Source organism: Hydra viridissima, unplaced genomic scaffold (genome assembly GCF_058129835.1).
Source record: "Hydra viridissima isolate aposymbiotic clone 2 unplaced genomic scaffold, HvirCarnegie_v1 scaffold_2, whole genome shotgun sequence".
Taxonomy (NCBI): Eukaryota; Metazoa; Cnidaria; class Hydrozoa; order Anthoathecata; family Hydridae; genus Hydra; species Hydra viridissima.
The window spans coordinates 24,947,823-24,967,028 of record NW_028324301.1 but is presented as its reverse complement, the minus strand read 5'-3'; the positions used below and the strand labels follow the sequence as shown (position 1 = coordinate 24,967,028).

General features: G+C 31.8%; 1 protein-coding gene across 1 annotated transcript; it reads right to left on the bottom strand.

The window, feature by feature from the left end:
* Nucleotides 1-3,223: 3,223 nt before the first annotated feature.
* Nucleotides 3,224-7,015, bottom strand: LOC145189266 (uncharacterized). Its single transcript, XM_090079629.1, has 3 exons — nucleotides 6,968-7,015; nucleotides 6,640-6,894; nucleotides 3,224-5,042 (listed from the first exon to the last, which is right to left on the bottom strand). The coding sequence occupies exons 1-3, from the start codon at nucleotides 6,993-6,995 to the stop codon at nucleotides 3,277-3,279; spliced, it is 2,049 nt and encodes a 682-aa protein (XP_089935755.1). The 5' UTR covers nucleotides 6,996-7,015; the 3' UTR covers nucleotides 3,224-3,276.
* Between the last annotated feature and the right edge of the window lie 12,191 nt (nucleotides 7,016-19,206).

The window sequence follows — 19,206 nt, the reverse complement described above, 5'->3', positions numbered from 1 at the left end:
ATATTCAAGTTGAAATTTTAAATTTACATTTCTTCTTTAAATATCTACTGTAACTTATTTCTTTTGACATTTTCTATCAAGAACTACTTTAAATTTCACATTTAAATTCATTTTTTATACTTCCATTTTAAGTTTCTAATTTATATTTCTTAGTTCTCATTTACAGTTTAACAAATTCTTACTTAAACTGCAAATTTATTTTTTTAATTTGAAATTCCAAGCTAATCTAAATATCCCGTAAAAATTTTCTATTTTTCTTTTCTGATCAATGTTTCATATGAACGTTTCTTCTAAAAAATTTTTTTTTTATAAGTGTATTTTTTAAAATATTCCATAAATTCTTTTATAAAGAAATTTTAAAAAGTTCTTCTTTTCAAATCTCCTTTATATTTCGTTTTTAAATTTCTTTTCCAAATTTCTTCATTAAAATTTTGTATTTAATTTAGCCACTCACATTTTATGCACTGCTTTTTTATTTTCTTTTAATATCTTTTTTTAATTTAAGTTTGAATTAAAGATAAGCGCTTGTGAGTTTCTGGAATATTTTTTGAGAACGTCTTCATATAATATATAGTAATAACATACATGTTAAATACGTATTTTATTTTTTGTTTAAAAAACGCTTTTTTTAAAATTTTTTATTTTCTTCAACGTTTTTTATTATTTTCAACGTTTTTTAATTTGCAAGTCAATTGATATATATTTTAATTAATCACCACTTTCATGTCTAAATAGACTATATTCCTATGTAACGCGTAACGTTCACACCATTCCACAATTCGTTATATTACGTTAATTTCTAAAATCTAATGCTACACCTTGACATATTCTTAGATAGAAGTGATAACGTCACTTGCGCTCAGTTGTTATTGCAGCAGCAACTCTAACTGCATATTTCTGCTTTTACTTTGTGTACAAGGCAACTAAAACTGATGCTTTCTGTTCCTGTGCACCGTCCTCGACGTCGATAAAAAGGCAGACCACAATTAAAGCTGCCTTGCAGATTGGATCAAAGCAGGTGACAGATGTTGTTCTTGCACGTGCTTTCAACGCGAACGGCATCCCTTTCTCCATAATTGAGAATAAGTATTTTAAAGAGGCAATTGCTGCAGCAGCCAAAGTCGGGCCAGGGTATAAGCCTCCTGGACGTCGAGCCATATCTGAGGCAATGCTTGTAAATGAAGTTGCTAATGTGAGTTACAAGCTCGATAGCTTCAAGGCTCAGCCGATGGACAAACGGTCTGATGGACAAACGTTCAAAACCGTGCGATAATTAACTTCCTGTTAGTTACTGGTAATAGAGCCATGTTTTTTGATGGTGTTAATACATTTGGGCAGATTAAAGATGTCGATTTCATAGCAACTGAGATGGCAAAATATATTGATTCCATGAGCTCAGACAATAATGTGCATATAGTTACGGACAGCGCCGGCAACTGTGTTGCAACAAGGAATAAGTTGGCTCTAAATTACACATCAATTACCTTCAGTCCATGTAAGACACATTGTCTTGATCTCCTATTAGAGGACATCGGCAAACTGTGTCTGGCACTAGATATTATCGTAAGAGGTCATGACGCTGTGAAATTTATCACAAATCACAAGTCACCTTTTGGCAATTTTAGGAGAAAGTCAAAAGTAGAATTACTGAAACCCGGTGAGACGCGCTTTGCCAGCAACTTCGTGATGCTGCAGCGTCTTATGGCGACAAAATATGCAATCCAGAAAACTGTAATGGATCGGGGATTCAGACAGTGGCTGTCAAAAACGATACATAAGAAGTCAATAAGAGATAGTGGTAAGCTTATTACTGACCCAGAGTATTGTTCATTTCTTCAGCATGAGAATGAAGAAGTAATTTCCGGGTTTCATGTCATGATTGAGCGCGTGCATACCGGTGATCTCGCAGCTTAATTCAACGCTATTAGTCAGCACAGTGTTTATCGGGGTGGTCAAGGTCTCTTTGCACGGCCGGTGGCGATGGTTGCTGCAAATGAGATGTCCGCAAGTCGATGGTAGCAGATTTTTGGTGCTCATGTATAGAGCTGCAGGAAGTAAATATCAGAGTTTTGTCACAAGTAACTTCAGCATCAGCCTGTGAACGTAACTAGTCCAAGTTTGACTTCATACACTCGAAAAAAAGAAACTGACTGAAGTGTGATAAGGTACGAATTCTTCTGTTATTTTTAGGAAACATGTTATTCTTGTACTATTAAATCAAATAATACTGTATGTGAACCATGGTAATATTGTGTATGACTGTAAATTGCATAGGTCCGCAGCCGGACCAATTGATGCTATTGGTAAGTGCTAAGGTCAGTCATTATGTTTTCAAAATCCGTTCCCAGGTGAAAGAAGTCGTTTTCGTGAATAATTTAGAAGACTATTTTTTATTTAACGTTTTTTTATGTATTTTATTTTTTTCATAAAAAACGCGTTTAATTACGTTTTTTATTCTTTGGATCCACGTATTTAACATCCATCATATATAACATCTTTCATTCAAATGAAATTCTCTCTATTAAAGCGAAACTAGAGACCCGAATCATACATTTGTGTAACTAATTTTTTTTTTCGAATATATTTTTCACATTTTCTAATTGTAAAGCTTTCGTGAAGGGTTTTGGGTTTCGAATGATTTTGTGTGTACAGATGTGGATATGCTTGAATGTTTTGTAAAATCATTCTAATCTGATTTAACTATTAAGAGGCGTGTATATACTTTGCATGCGTTTTTTTCTGTTCTGACTTAAAGAGCAATTAATTTTGCCAGCCTCATTCTTATTTAACTTCAAGTTTAATTATGAGATAAATAGTTAGTTATAACTAATTATGACATTATTATGAGTTAGGACATTTTAATTGCTAACGAAACAAAAAATTTAATAGTTTAACAGAGTTATAAAAAAAACTTAAGAACTTTTAATTTTTTATTTCACTTTTACATAAAAATATTTGAAATTTAAAACTCGCCCCGAGAAGTCTTCATCTAAAACTTAACGTTTCTAATTTTCCAGCTGTAAAAAAGTTGTTATTATCAACTTTACACTCTTTTTAACAAACTTTTATTCATTTGCTTCATTCATCAAGTTTAATACAAATTCTTATTTTCTTATGGCTTCCTCCGCCATATTTTTACTTCACAACTTCTATCATCAACAAAACCTTTTTATTGACCATCGGATAAAAAACTTCCGTTAAAAAAGATATTACAAACCTATATACATACATTTAAGTTATAAAATAACATAACAGGACATTTTCGAAAACGGTTATCTAGAATAGTTCACAATTCCGATATATTTTTTTTTTCTGGTTCATATTTTTCAAACAGTATACTTTTTTATTTTTTGTATCCAATGTTGATGGATGATTGAAACCTAAAATATCCGTTTGTATTTTATCAACTTGATAATAAATTTCTAAAGCTTCATTATATTTGCCCATATCACTCAAACAGGTTGCTATATTATTTTTTGTATCCAATGTTGATGGATGATTGATACCTAAAATATTTGTTCGCATTTTATCAACTTGATAATAAATTTCTAAACCTTCATTATATTTTCCCATTCCATTCAAACAGTTTGCTATATTATTTTTTGTATCTAATGTTGATGGATGATTGATACCTAAAATACTAGTTCGCATTTTATCAACTTGATAATAAATTTCCAAAGCTTCATTATATTTTCCCATTTCATTCAAACAGATTGCTATATTATCTTTTGCATCTAAGGTTATTTCATTTTCAGCTCCATAAGATTTTGTGTTATACTTTTGAATGGCATCGAGAATGTTTATTGTTTCTTGGAAAAATCCTTTGTTTGATAAGAAACGTCGGATACTCCAACTCTTTTGATGGAACACCACACTCATATTTGATTCGTTAATACGAAACATATGGATGAAATGGTTATAGAAGTGTTTCCCATCGTCAACGTGTTCTTTTACGCCTTCTAACTGCAATCTTAGAAAATCGACGATGTTTTCGTTGCATATTTTGGTTATTTGTTTGCTACTTTGATAAAATTTACACGCTAGCTGTGTCATTTCATGCATTGCGTATCTGTCATTGTCATCGTCGAAACGATCAAGCAACGAATAATTGACTAATAATCTTATTGCTCGATTTATCAAAAGTTCTTCTTTTATTTTCAGGTGTTTTGAAATACCATGAAGGAATGTTTTTGAGATGTGTTGACCGTCGCAATACGATAAGTGGTTTAAAAGTTCTATTGACTTTTCATTCGATGTTTCTATTTTTTTTAATATTATGTTAATTGATGCTATTGCTGACTTTGTTTCCGCTTCGGTGGGGATACCTTCCTCCAACATTTCAATGGGATACGATCGAAAAAGATCTAAATATTCCTGCAAAGAAACGCTATTATTGTTTATATAGAGAATGGCTTGATTAATGGCGAGTGGATGATATCGGAGCACTTCGGTTATTTCTTTTAGTTTTTCGTCATCGTTTGTTAATATTTGTTTAATGCTTCTTTTTGCTAAGAGAAACGCATCTTGAGGCGAGAAAGAATGAATGTGCACTTGATTAACATTGGCAGACCAAGATTTCCATTGTGATGTTACCAAAGTAAATGCAGTTTTTTTATTTGACACATATTTTTCAAATATCTTCACGCTCTCATCATCTACGTTGTCGAAGATGTATAACGTTTTTTCTCTTTCAAAGTAGCGATGTATTTTTCTAGACACTATTTCAATATCGAACGGATCGCCTTGAGAATCTTTTACGCTTAACCCAAGTTGGTGACAGAGATTAGTCATAGAAACTTGTATTTTGTCAAATGCTGCATCCACCCACACAATACTTTCAAAATAGTCGTTGTAAATTGCTGCATACTTTCTAGCAAGTTGAGTCTTACCTACCCCAGACATTCCAGTTAAAATTGTGATTGATTTACTCATAAGGTTTGTTTTGCAAACGTGTTTGTGAATTTGTTTAAGTTCATCGTCACGTGAAAAGAAGGCTTTTGTCGGTGGTAGGACACCGAAGATGGAGTGTCTGGATATTAACTCTAAAATACAAAAACAATTTTTTTTTTTAATCACGCAATCAATTTTTTGATGCATGTTTGGAAATTACCTCTTGAACAGTTAACATTTCTTTGTTCTTTGTTTTTGATAGGAAAAACATAATAAATATAACATAATAAATATAATATAATAAGTATAACATAATAAATTACATCCGAAACTTAAAAGATGATTAAATCGACAATTTGTATTTAAAAAATTTGTCACCGTTGAAAAATTTTATTTATAAGTTTTACTTCCAAATTTTATTTATAAGTTTTACTTCCAAATTTTATTTATAAGTTTTACTTCCAAATTTTATTTATAAGTTTTACTTCCAAATTTTATTTATAAGTTTTACTTCCAAATTTTATTTATAAGTTTTACTTCCAAATTTTATTTATAAGTTTTACTTCCAAATTTTATTTATAAGTTTTACTTCCAAATTTTATTTATAAGTTTTACTTCCAAATTTTATTTATAAGTTTTACTTCCAAATTTTATTTATAAGTTTTACTTCCAAATTTTATTTATAAGTTTTACTTCCAAATTTTATTTATAAGTTTTACTTCCAAATTTTATTTATAAGTTTTACTTCCAAATTTTATTTATAAGTTTTACTTCCAAATTTTATTTATAAGTTTTACTTCCAAATTTTATTTATAAGTTTTACTTCCAAATTTTATTTATAAGTTTTACTTCCAAATTTTATTTATAAGTTTTACTTCCAAATTTTATTTATAAGTTTTACTTCCAAATTTTATTTATAAGTTTTACTTCCAAATTTTATTTATAAGTTTTACTTCCAAATTTTATTTATAAGTTTTACTTCCAAATTTTATTTATAAGTTTTACTTCCAAATTTTATTTATAAGTTAGTTTTACTTCCAAATTTTTCAATTATAAACGCAAATTTAAAACAATTACAGTTATTTTTAGAAATAATATTTCATACGTAAAATTCTCCCAGTGGAATATTTTGATGTTTAGTTTCAGAAACTCGCACTGAAATTATCATTCTTTCGTAATGGAAAAAAGTTTCCTTAAAAAAATATTTTAAAAAAGTAAAATAAAATGTTTTACGTTAGCAGAAGGGAGGGGGTTGGAGTGGGTTATTAGGGAGGAAGAAAATGTTAAAAATGCGCAAAGCACTAGGGCGGCAAACATATAGACAGCGAATTTGAGTCCTGTCATACGTTCAGTTTTTATTTTGTATTTTAAAATAATTAAAATTGTAAACTAAATAATTAAATTTTATAAGGCCACAAAAATACCCTTTTTTAACTAATCCAAGTTTAAATTTAATCCAAGTGTAAATTTAATCCGAGTGTAAATTTAATCCAAGTGTAAATTTAACCCAAGTGTAAATTTAATCCGGAAAATTGCTAAATGTTTTTCCTGATAAAAAACGCCTGAAAGATTTGTGACAAATTATTTAAAAAACTTAGTCCTTTTCAAAAACATAAGTTTAAGGCCAAAAAAAAATATTTTAATTGCCAGTACTGTCTGGACCATTTTTGAATATTAAACGAAGGGTGGCATGAAATAATAATATAAAACGAGGGGTGGCATGAAAACTATCAAGGTCAAAATACCTACTTCTTTCGCATTCACTGACCAAATCCTTTCGGTTGCAAAAAAGTAATCCGCTTTTCACATCTCGCCATTTTTTTGATGGATTATCTTTACGATATTGGTTTAGTATTTGGATAGTTTGTTCTCTCGTAGTTTCAAATTCTTCTTTAACAATATCGATTGCTGAGTCATCAACCGAAAGACATCGAGCAAACTTTTGCCAATCATAAGTCAGCAAATCAGCAAGCGTTGTAAACACATCTTGAGGAAATTTTTCAACTAAGAGAGAAGGTTTTTTTTTTGAAAATCGACATTCCATTTCAACTGGGGAGTGTTAAAAATCTATAATTACCCTTAATATCATCGAACTCGTTCTCCATGACAACTTCCTCTTTTAATGTAGTCCTAAAAAAGAAGTTTGTTTTTGGTTATGATAAACTTCACTAAAACGCTCCAAAATACAACAGCAAACTATTTTTATGGTTGATAACCGATTGTCAGGAAACTGATGGTACGAGAAAATAAATAAGTGGAAATGTAGAGGTCCAATAAACCGATTGCTATATTCTAATAGGATATTTCAAAAACCCCATAAGTCACTGAACACAAACAGTTGGGATATGAAACGAAACTATCATCATAGTGAACCTCTTCTTGTTGGAATATCATTTACCAATAATTTACTTAATTGACTGTCATTGTGGCTTGACTTAAGGGGTCTCTGCATCTTAAGAACAGAAATGATGCCAATGATCCATCTTTCCTAAAGTAACTATTTTAAAAGAAAATTTGAACAGTTCTGAATAATTCACCAGTGCCTGCATGATTGAGATCTGCTGAAATCAAGGCTTTTGGCATTATTTTGAAATAATGATCAATAAAGTAATAATTTAAAGAGCAGTTTTGAAGTCCAACGCGCAATTAGAAACTTTTAAATGAAAGGCGTAATTTCAAAAGGGACATAAGTCACGTTTTACACGTTTTCTTTTTTTCTTAACAATGTTTGTAACGGTTTAAAATGTGAGAGGTTTTTCAAAAAGGGTACATTGTTTGTGTGCAAATTTTTTGGGACAAAATTTTTATTTAATTTATAATTTTACATTATTTAGTTCAGAACGAAGATCCACTCTAACACTTTTTCCTCTCCCATCGTGTAAAACACATATTGACGAATAAAGCTTACTATTGAAGTAATTTCATTATCGCCTAAAGTTTGTCTGAAGCCTCCACATTTTTTAGGTCTAAGACACCCATTTTTAAACAAGCATTGTACCATTTTAAACAGTCCTCCAAAACATGTAATGGAGAAAGTTCTTTTCACGAAATAGAATTGTTGTACAACTCCTGTCAGCAATAATTCGTTGGTGTATATTGAATCTGATTTTTTTTAAAGTTTTCTTTTTAAAATAGAAAAATTTCTATCACAAGGCAAAGAATGAACGACCTTAAATAGAGTATCATGGAAGTTGTAAACTCATTATGCAATTAATTTGCAATCTTTTCAATTTGTTCTCTTTTATTCGTTTGAGCTTTATTTTACTTTTTTCAGTAGCAAGAAAACTCGCGAGGAGAATGAGCGCTAGCCATTTTTCTGCTTCTCTAATCGGAAAGGAATTGCAGAGTTTTTTTGGAATGCTATAACCCAATCAGAAGAGTAGGGGAGTTGGGGGTTCTTTTATCTGTGGGGCAGCTTGATCTTTTAGCGCTACATCATCTATTAATAATTATATCTGCATGACGTCATAAGTTTCTTTCTGCATATACTTCATTAATAATAAAAAATAAAAAGGTGAACTATTTTATCAAGATATAGTAATAATACTCGATTTAATTTTGTTGAATTTTCGATAAACATAAATATGTATCAGCTGCCGATGGATTTGAAACTGTCAATACGAAAGGTCAAACATTTAAATAAGCCCAGCACGCACACAATGTTGAAACAACGTTGAAATAACGTTGATCAACGTCGATCAACGTTATTTCAATCTCTTAGCAGAAATTTGAAGGACTATATTTTTAATTACGCCATTTTTTTTATTGATTTTGTAAAAAAACTGTATATAAGATCAAAGTTACCCATGGTGCAGATCAAGGTGCCCCATGGTGCACCTTGATCCTTTGTAGGTGATGTTATAAAGTTGAGTTCTAGCTTACTAAATATTATTTTGACCAAAATTAGCTTGTTGATTTGAATAAAAAAATAAATATTCTTTTAAAAATATTGAAAATAGTATTGTTGAATGCAAGGGTTTTCAAGTAATCAATCATAAACCATAAAAAAGATCAAAGTGTCCCCATCTCCCCTAGAGTAACGGAATATAATCTTTCGTTACTGAAAAGATTTTTCAGCCTCCTTTTCATAAAATTAAAGAAACTCTCGAAACTGTTTTCTGATATAATATTTCTGATATTAACTTTCTCATATTGAAGTTCTGATATTCAGTTACAAAATTTGTTTTTATTTAAGAATTCTCGCTTCGTTCTGCTTAAATTATTCACTTCTACGAAGCTATTTTTTTATCTACTTTAATTTATTTCTAGCAATGAAACTAAAATTGTTAAAAAATTAGGTAACAAGTAACACAAATAAAACAAAAATAGAAAACGTACCGGTTCATGTTGTACTCCAGTTTCTCCATTTTCCTCACTAATAATAATCTTTTTTGCGATCTTGATGTGAACAGCTGGTTGATGGACAAAATCAGAATTTCTTCTCACAAACGTTCTGGAACTCAATTAAACCAGCACGTTAAAGACGTTAAAATTGAAACTGTGACTGTCGTAAATAACGTCTTCAAAATGCAATTAGCGTGTTAAGGTGTTAATGTGTATAGGTGTTAATACATGTAAGGTTTTAATGTACTTAATGTGTTAAAATGACGCAGTAGTAAAATTGTATGAAAAGGGAGTGGAATTTGTAAATTGCATTTGATTCATAGTCAAATGGAAAAATAATATCAAGTTCATAAAGAAAACAGTGACTCATTAGTGTCTCAGGGGAGGTTGAAATAATTCCCCAAATAACCTCAGCGCCTGATAGAAAAGACTGAATCATGCAGCAGTAAGCCATTGAAAACAAGAAACAAAACAAAAACCCATATCAAGTCAATAAAGATTGTTATGTTTCTTAACAGATCCAAAGAAAAGTTCGATTTCAGTAAAGCTTTTATTTTTGATTCAGTAATACCAATACAATAATATCACAAACTTAATATTTATAGTAAAATAGAAAGTTCCTAGAAAGATACAGAACATTCTGGAACGTTATTATATATCTAGAGGGTTCTATGGAAGATTCTCGAATGTTCTTTTGTATCTAGAAAGTTCTAGAATGGACCGTAACATCTCCTCGCCAGCTTGGTTTTACGGAGAGCAAGCGTTTTGATTATTCTTTGATAGGCATTTACTAGATCGTCTTGTTTTGACTTGTTTTTTATCTTGACCAGTCGGCTCACACGACAACAAATCGGGCTGTACTATTATTGACTCCTCCACCTCCCCGGAGTTGTAGCGATGCCTGAGTTGTTCAATATGACGATGCCAGACTAGACCATCAGGCTCTGTCTTCACTATGACAGATCGAGGACCGCATACTTCAGTGACAATAGCCGTAATCCATTTTGAGTTGTAATCATTACTTGAGCTAAAGTATCTGGCATAAACCAAGTCTCCCACTGAACATTTTACAACTTTGGAAGAGTCCATAGATTGCTTTGATTGTTGTAAATGAACAGGGGATGGCAAAAGCAGATCGATTTGCGCCCGAATTTGTCTGCCATTGAGTAATTCGCTAGGCGACGATCCATTTGCTAAAGGAGTTCGGCGGTAGACCATGAGAAATTCCTGAAGAGCATTCTTAGGAGGTAGGTTTGATTTCTTCATGGCTTTTTTGAAAGTTTGAACTAGTCGTTCGGCAGCACCATTTGTGGCGGGGTGATATGGAGCACCTTTGAGCAGGACAATACCTCGACTATTACACCATTCTAGAAATTCCTGAGAAGTGAATGAGGAATAGTTATCGGTAACTAGAGCATGTGGATAACCGAAGTGTGCAAAATCTTCTTCCAGTAAATCAATGGTAGATTTGGCACTAATAGAAGACGTAGGATGAATACATGGATATTTAGATAGAGCATCAATCATGATAAGCCAATTAGTACCCATGAAATTGATTGCATGATCAAGATGTAGACGACTCCAAGGGCGTTCTGGTAGCATCCATGGATGGACTGCTGGTTTTGATGGAAGGTTCTGATTTTCCGCACAGGTAGTACACTGGTGTGCTAGATTAGTGATAGCTGAATCAATGCCTGGCCAATATACGGCAGATCGTGCGAGTTGTTTCATTCGTTGAATGCCGAAATGACCTAGGTGCAGTATCTTCAAGACTTGATCTTGAAGAGTTTTGGGGACGACAACACGTGGACCATAGAACAAGCATTTGCCTGAAACTGAGAGAGCTTCGGAAAGTTTTTGGAATTCCCGTATCTCGTCATTATTGTCGGATTCGACCCAACCATCTCGAACATTGCGAATAACTGCAGCGATGACAGGATCTTTGCTCGACTCGCGGACCAAGATATTCGGATCATGCATATTGATTTGACGACTAACGGTTTTCACCGCACAAATCATTAAATTTTCTTCACTACTTTCCTCCCCATCGAAAATGCGATCATGGTCAACCGGTAATCGACTGAGCGCGTCAGCGTTGCCGTGTTCAGCTGTCTTACGAAACTCGATTTCATAATTGTATTGGCTAAGAATTAAAGCCCATCGAGCCAGTCTATTTGCTGCCATAGCTGGAGTAGCCTTTGTTGGACCAAATAGAGCCAGTAGTGGTTTATGATCAGTGACGATGGTAAAACGACGACCAAAAAGAAATTGATGAAACTTTTTTAAGCCAAAAATTATTGCCAATGCTTCTTTGTGAATTTGACTGTAGCGACGTTGACAATCAGTCAAAATCTTCGATACATTTGCAATTGGACGTTCAGAGCCATCTGCTAATCGATGAAACAATATGGCACCAATACCAACTTCTGAAGCGTCTGTTGCCATTCCTAACGGTTTCGAAGGATCGAAGTGAGTAAGAACTGAATCAGATGATAAAAACTGTTTCACAGCTTCAAAAGCTGACTGTTGTTCGGATGTCCACTGCCATGGCACATCTTTCTTAATTAGACGATAGAGCGGGTCTAATGTCATAGACAAATTTGGAGGAAGAAATTTGCCGTAAAACTGTACTTGACCAAGAAAAGATCGCAGCGTATTAACGTCCTTAGGAACTGGCATAGCCAAAACAGCATCAACTTTGTTACCTTTAGCAATACCTTCCGAAGATATTATATGACCAAGATATTCGATCGAAGGACTAGCGAAAATACATTTTTCTAGACGACAGCGTAGTCCGTTTTTGCTTAGTCGTTGTAGAAGACCACGCAAGTTGGAAATGTGATCGGCTGCGTTGTTGCCACTGACGAGAATATCATCGAGATAGACAGCTACACCAGGTAGATCACTTGTTAATTTATCCATTGTCTCTTGAAAGTACCCCGGTGCTGAAGTGATTCCAAATGGAAGACGTAGCTGAAGAAGTACACCAGTATGTGTACTGAGAGCCAGTCGTCTCTGAGAAATTGGACCCAAACGAATTTGATCATAAGCGTCAGCCAGGTCAATTTTTGTGTATCCATAACCGCCACGCAGTTTACGCAACAGGTCTTCTGGCAACGGCATTGGGTAGCGATGAGGTTCTAGCTGAGTATTAATGGAGACTGAATAGTCGCCACAAATTCGAATCTTTCGTTTTGTTTGTCCCGGAAGCGCGGTCTTTTGAATAGGAACCACAGGTGTACCTTCGTCGTTGAATTGAGTACGTTTCCAAACACCATGCTTGATACCAGCTTCGTAAGCGTCAACCAGATCTTCTTGAATAGCGAAAGGTACAGGTCTTGGACGGCAGAAGATAGGCTTGTAGTCAGGCTTGAACTTTATTTCAAGTTCAAAGTCTTTTAAACAACCCAATTCTGGTTTAAACAGGTCTGGAAACTCAGAACATAGAATTCTGCACCTTTGTTGGAGATCTGTGTCAGGTTTGAGATGCTCAAAGACCTTAGCAACAGTACTCTTGGATGATTTCTTAATCTTTTCATCAACTGAAAGATCAAGTAGTCGAATACCCGATCGGCCAATAAGATTTAGTCCAGGAACAGAAGTTACGTGGAACCAGATCTTGCAACAGGTTGTTGGAGCTTTAACTGATAATTCAACTTTCCCTAGTATCGGAAGTTGATGCTTGCTTGCTGACTCGAATTGTAAATCCGACGATTGAAGATGTGGTTTACCCAAACTTTGCCATAAAGTATGGGTAATGAAATTGGCGGGAGCTCCAGTATCGAGTTCGAATCTTATTGAATGCCCATTGATTTGGAGATTTTGTGTAATTTCATCATCAACATTGATTTGGTTGACTTGGCGAAGTGCTTTAGTCTGTCCATAAATGAATATAGGCTTGACCGTCTTTCGGGATTCAGCTTTTTTCTTGAAACAAACTGCTTCAATGTGACCATTTTTACCACAAAAATTACATTCGGCGTCCTTGAAACGGCAATTTTTGCGTTCATGGGTCGATTTGCCACAACTTCTACAAGCGGTTGACTCAGTCTGAGATTTGTTTTGTCGAGGAGCTGAGGATTTGGATTCCGATTTATGTTGCCCCAACTTATTGATTGGGAGAGACATCGGAGACTTTGAGGGACCAACGGCAGTTTCCTTGGCTACCTTGGCGGCCTCCTCGGTTTCGGTTGCTATTTCTACCGCCTTGGCGAAAGTTAGATCTTCATTTTTGCACTTGAAAAGAGCTTTGAGCACTGCTTCATTTTTAATAGAGCAGATAAAATGTGTTCGAAGAGCTTCATCCAGTGGATTTGTGATGTTAGCAAAGTCGCATGTTGCAGCCAATTGTCGAATTCGAGCAACCAGTTGTGGAATAGATTCACCTTGATTTCGACCAATGCTTGACCAAAATTTGAATCTTTCACGAACAAGAAATTTGGTTGGATTGTATTGTTCTTTCATGAATTGAGCAATTTGATCATACGAAAGATGGTTGACTGTCAAAGGAGTCTCTTGTTGGCTTGCAAGATTGCACAACTGTTTGTAGATGACTGGAGTTTGACAACTGAGAAAATAAGCAGCTTTGTTATTTCTTGTTATACCCCGAGCTTTAGCGAATGTTTCGAATCTTTCCTGATAGTCGACCCATAATTCAGCTGTTGAATCAAAAGCAGCAAAATCTTGAGTGACCTTTGATTCATTGGCTTCAAGCAGTTTGACAATGGCGTCTTGTTGCTCTTTGATTTGTCGCTGTTGTTCGGCTAGTTGTCGTTGACTAGCTTCTTGCAGCTTCTGCATTTCTGCCAATATCGCTACCAGAGTAGCACCGTGTTTTTCTTCCATGAGTAGTTTTTAGAAAATAGAGAGATCTTCGTCGCCAAAAATCTGTTATGTTTCTTAACAGATCCAAAGAAAAGTTCGATTTCAGTAAAGCTTTTATTTTTGATTCAGTAATACCAATACAATAATATCACAAACTTAATATTTATAGTAAAATAGAAAGTTCCTAGAAAGATACAGAACATTCTGGAACGTTATTATATATCTAGAGGGTTCTATGGAAGATTCTCGAATGTTCTGTTGTATCTAGAAAGTTCTAGAATGGACCGTAACAAAGATGAACTCAACTGAAATCGGCGTGATCTTGTTTTAGTTGTTGAAATTTTACTTAAATATGTTTTAAGTAAATTAGTAAAGTTTTAAGTAAATTAGCACTCTCGCATTGATATTAAAACTCAATTGCTAATTGTTTTTAAATTAATGTCAGATTTTTTTTCTTTTACACTCAACGCCGTTAATGCATGTTCTGGAAAATACACGAATTTTTTGTTTTTATAAAAAGGTTGTGTTTTACTGTATTTTTTTAGCCCAAATAATTTTTTTTTTTTTTCAATTTTTTTTTTTTTTTTGTCCTATTGCATTAGTTTGTCTAAAATCAAGCAAAGTTAAATTTTTTTTAAGTTACTCAAGTTTAGATATAAAGTTTTGCTTTATCGTTGATGAACCATATTTTGGTATAAAATGGCGCTTCTCTCAATGAAGATAAAACATTAAATTGAGAAAACAGCTTTTTCAAACAAGTTTTAAGTTATGTTTAATTTCCAACCAGTCATATGTCTGTAAACATATTAGAGGTCGAAAAAATTAGTTATTTCAAGTTTAAAATCCGTTTTTTCCATTCTATATGAAAGTTTTTATTAATATGAGTGTGAAGAACACACAAATTGACATACGACTAGTTAGACTTTTAAAGTTACACCTCTTAAGGTCTATTTAAAAGTCTAAGCTCAAAATTTAAACATTTACTGTGATATGAACCACCCCTATTTTATAATGCCATAAAAGTACTTAACTAAAATTCCGGTCTTTAAATTACCAAAGATTAAAGTAAGCATGTAAAATAGCGGGCAGAATAGGGTTCGTTATCGAAATTGCAAATTTCGAAAATTTTTGATTAAAACGGTACCGAAATACTACTTTTTTTTCGAAATCTATAAAAACTTATGAAAATAATCGAACTAGCCAAAATAATTTCGGAAATAAAAAAGGAATTTCGAAATGTGAAATTAATTTCCAAATAAAAAATTGCACTTCGAAAACTGAAATTAATTTCGAAAGAAAAAACAGAATTTCGAAAAGTGAAATTAACTTCGAAAAAAAAAGTGTATTTCGAAAAGTAAAATCAATTTCGAAAGAAAAAATAGAATTTCGAAATGTGAAATTAACTTCGAAAAAAAAAGTGTATTTCGAAAAGTAAAATTAATTTCGAAAGAAAAAATAGAATTTCGAAATGTGAAATTAACTTCGAAAAAAAAAAAGTGTATTTCGAAAAGTAAAATTAATTTCGAAAGAAAAAACAGAATTTCGAAATGTGAAATTAATTTCGAAAGAAAAAAAAGAATTTCGAAAAGTGAAATTAATTACAAAAAGAAAAAGAAAGAATTTTGGAAAGTTAAATTTATTCCAAAAAGTAATTTTAATACCTTATATTTTATTTACATAATAGTATTAAAATAACCGGGTGCCTAAATAATTTACCACGGGGTGTTTCGGCAAGTAGACCTTTTATTATATATATATATACATATATATGTATATATGGCAAAATAATACTATCTTGGTAAATTTAAGGTGGCACACAACTGAAAACAAGTTGTTTTATTTTAAGTAATCAAAATTATGATTTGTTTTTTTTTTGATGAGAATAAATTTATATTAAAATAAAATAAAAAACAGCTATTTTTTTTTTTTAATTTTACTATCCATAATGGCCAAAAATGTGTTGTAAAACACGTGTTTTTAGTAAATCTTTAAAACCTAATAACTTGATTTTGCCTCAACAACTCGAACTAAAATTTTGAGTTATGTAACAAAAAGATTGCTTAGGTATAAATATAATTGTTTGAAATCGTTGTAAATCTCATCTAAATAATCCCGAGAGAGTAATTAGGCGTTTACGTTACAACAATGATTTCATATACTTGCGTTACAGGCCTTAAAGGAATTGCATATTATAACTTTTAAATATCATAATTATATCATTTAGGAAAAGCGCACGAACTTTAAAGCAAATTCTAAATCTAAAGTTTAAACTTACGTTATGCAAATTTAAAATTAAAAAGTGTTTAAACTTCATATTGACTTAGACTAAATCGACTAAAAGTCGAAATTAGTCGACTTTGAAAAATCTTAGAGTCGATGTAATCGACTTTGGATTTTCTACTAATCGACTAAAAGTCGATTTAGTTGTATAATAGTACTTATACATGTATTTCTAATATTTTTTTATTTGATTGAACATAATAAATTTTTTTAAATTTTATTTTGTTAACAAAAGCAAATATGGTTGTTGAATAGAATGCAGTTTTTTCAGAGCCGGAATAAAATATTTACCCCCCCCCCCCTTCCTTTCACATTAAATTAGAAATTAAAGTATAGTATCTCCCTCCATTATATTAATTGTTGAATGAAGATGCTTTTAAGCATCTTCATTCAATAATTAATAACTAAAAATTTGTATAGTAAAAATTTAAAAAATTCTACGTTCAAAATTTACAATTTAAATTGTAAACAAAAACACTTAAGTAGCTTTTGCTATAGGTAGGTTTTATTCACTTTGAGAGGGCTAATATTTTATATGAAACATTTCACCGTGTAGATGTAAGTGGTCATTCGCAAATTATGTCACGCAAAAAACTTTTCAGATCCCCCTCCTCCCTTTTCCACAAAATGTCACAAAATATCAATCCCCTATCTTATCCTGAGGGTTCTAATCCCTATAAAAGAACCTTTGGGGTTCTAATCCCTGCAAAAATATTTCGAAGCAAATTTTAGAATTTCGAAGGCAAAAAATCGTTTCGGTATTATTTTCAGAATTTCGAAATCACAAAAATATTTCGAAACAAATTTTATAATTTCGAAGATAAAAAATCGTTTCGGTATTATTTTCAGAATTTCGAAATCACAAATATATTTCGAAGCAAATTTTAGAATTTCGAAGGTAAAAAATTGTTTCGGTAATATTTTTAGAATTTCGAAATCGCAAAAATATTTCGAAACAAATTTGACAATTTCGAAAGTGAAAAAATGCTTCGGTAATATTTTCAGAAATTCGAAATCGCAAAAATATTTCGAAACAAATTTGATAATTTCGAAAGTGAAAAATTATTTCGGTAATATTTTCAGAATTTCGAAATCGCAAAAATATTTCGAAACAAATTTGATAATTTCGAAATGAAAAAATCGTTTCGATGCAAAATTAATTAGTTTGAAATTATTTCGAACTTACCGAAACAAAAATAGAGTTTCGAAAACTATTTTTTTTATCGAAAATTTAACTTTTGCTTCCGTGAACAACCTTAGGGCAGAATATAAATTTGTAAAACTTAACATATTATATTGTTTATAAGCAAATGTTGCAGACCGGAAAAAAATATGTTTGTTATCATTGAGAAAAAACAAGACAAAAATGTTTGAGAGCATACATTAACCAATGATATATTATATATACTAGATGTCTAACTTGCGGGATTTTATTGGACGAAAAGTGAAGCCGCTTTTTTTGTTTACAAATTGAATCCGCCATTTGTAATAAGAGTAAAAGCTATATCCGACGTGCGAAATAAAAGTTAAAAGTGGATGTTTTTGCCCGAATTAGAAATGGCTTCCACGGCTTCACTTTTCGGATCGAAGTTAGACATCTAGTATATATAGTATATCATTGGCATAAAAAGTGTTGAGTAAAGCAATTGCCGTCGATTAGTTTTTATCAAATAATGAGGCGTAACAAAATAGTACGAACGAAATATATAATAAAAGCGAAAAACGTGTAAAACGAGTTATTCTGAAGGAACCAGATTATTTCCAAGTGCGGAGGAACGCCAAGAAATCAAATTGTAAACTTTCTTAATGAAATGCTTTTATAAAATGAGCTTCTTATTAAATTTAATTACTGAAGTTTGATTTTTTTTTTTTTTAGTGAGTGACGTCACAAACGATTTAAACAACTTTTAAACATTTTAAAAAATTTGATTCTAACCCTTTCACTAATATAAAAGTTGAAAACTATAAAAACTTGAAATTAATATGTAGACATATTTTTTAGAATGATAACTTTTTGAAAAGAATATGCCGAATTTCAATTATAAATTTTTATTCGCACACTTTTAATGTAAAAGACTAACTATGCAGCAAATTGCATTTTTAACCCTTTAATCCAGTTTTATTAATGAAAAAATCCAACCAAACTATTGCCTCTAATTGGAGAAGCCGGAGGTGAAAAGGTTAAAAGTAGTTAAACAAGAAAACCTCAGTGGAATAACGATGTAAACACTACTTTTGCATCTGGAAAAAATGAAAAATTTAATTTTTTCATGGTCAGGTATTCAATCATACAAATTTTTTGCACACTCTGTTAGCCTGCTAACCATATTCTGTAGCAAAAATTGATCTTTACTCATGAAATTTATAAAATAAACGACAAGGAAAAAAAAACAGAGCATTTTTAGATTTGCTCCAAACTAACCATTCGCGAGAAACAATTACTTTATTTTTAAACAAAAGCTTAATAAATACTACTGTATTTATCTACAGGAAATGTTGTTGAGTATGCTTCTTAACCCCTGAGAATGCCATCATCTACGTCTTTTGGTGTTACATTTAATTTTAACACTTCAATATAGATGTTGGACATATAATATGTTGGTATTAAAATGTTAGTATTTGAATAATAATATTTTGTATTTAAGGTAGTTGTAATATTTATTAAAAGTTTTAATTTAGCACGTATTTGTTATTTAAAAATTGTGTTTAAAATGAAAATTTTTTGAGCAGCATTAATGAGAAATCAAGTCACGCAATCTTTTCAACCGTTAACGTTTTAAAAAGAAAATTAACAAAAGAAAAGTTTGCGACATCGACTGAGAAAATTCGAATTTTAATTTTGATTGAAAAATTCGATTTAAAAGATTC

Excerpts from the sequence above, each read along its gene's own strand:
- LOC145189266 (XM_090079629.1), bottom strand. The coding sequence starts at position 6,995 with ATGGAGAACGAGTTCGATGATATTAAGG. Across the intron at positions 6,895-6,967 it reads CGAGTTCGATGATATTAAGG|TTGAAAAATTTCCTCAAGAT; the intron begins GTAATTATAGAT and ends CTTCTCTCTTAG. Across the intron at positions 5,043-6,639 it reads GGTCAGTGAATGCGAAAGAA|AGTTAATATCCAGACACTCC; the intron begins GTAGGTATTTTG and ends TTTGTATTTTAG.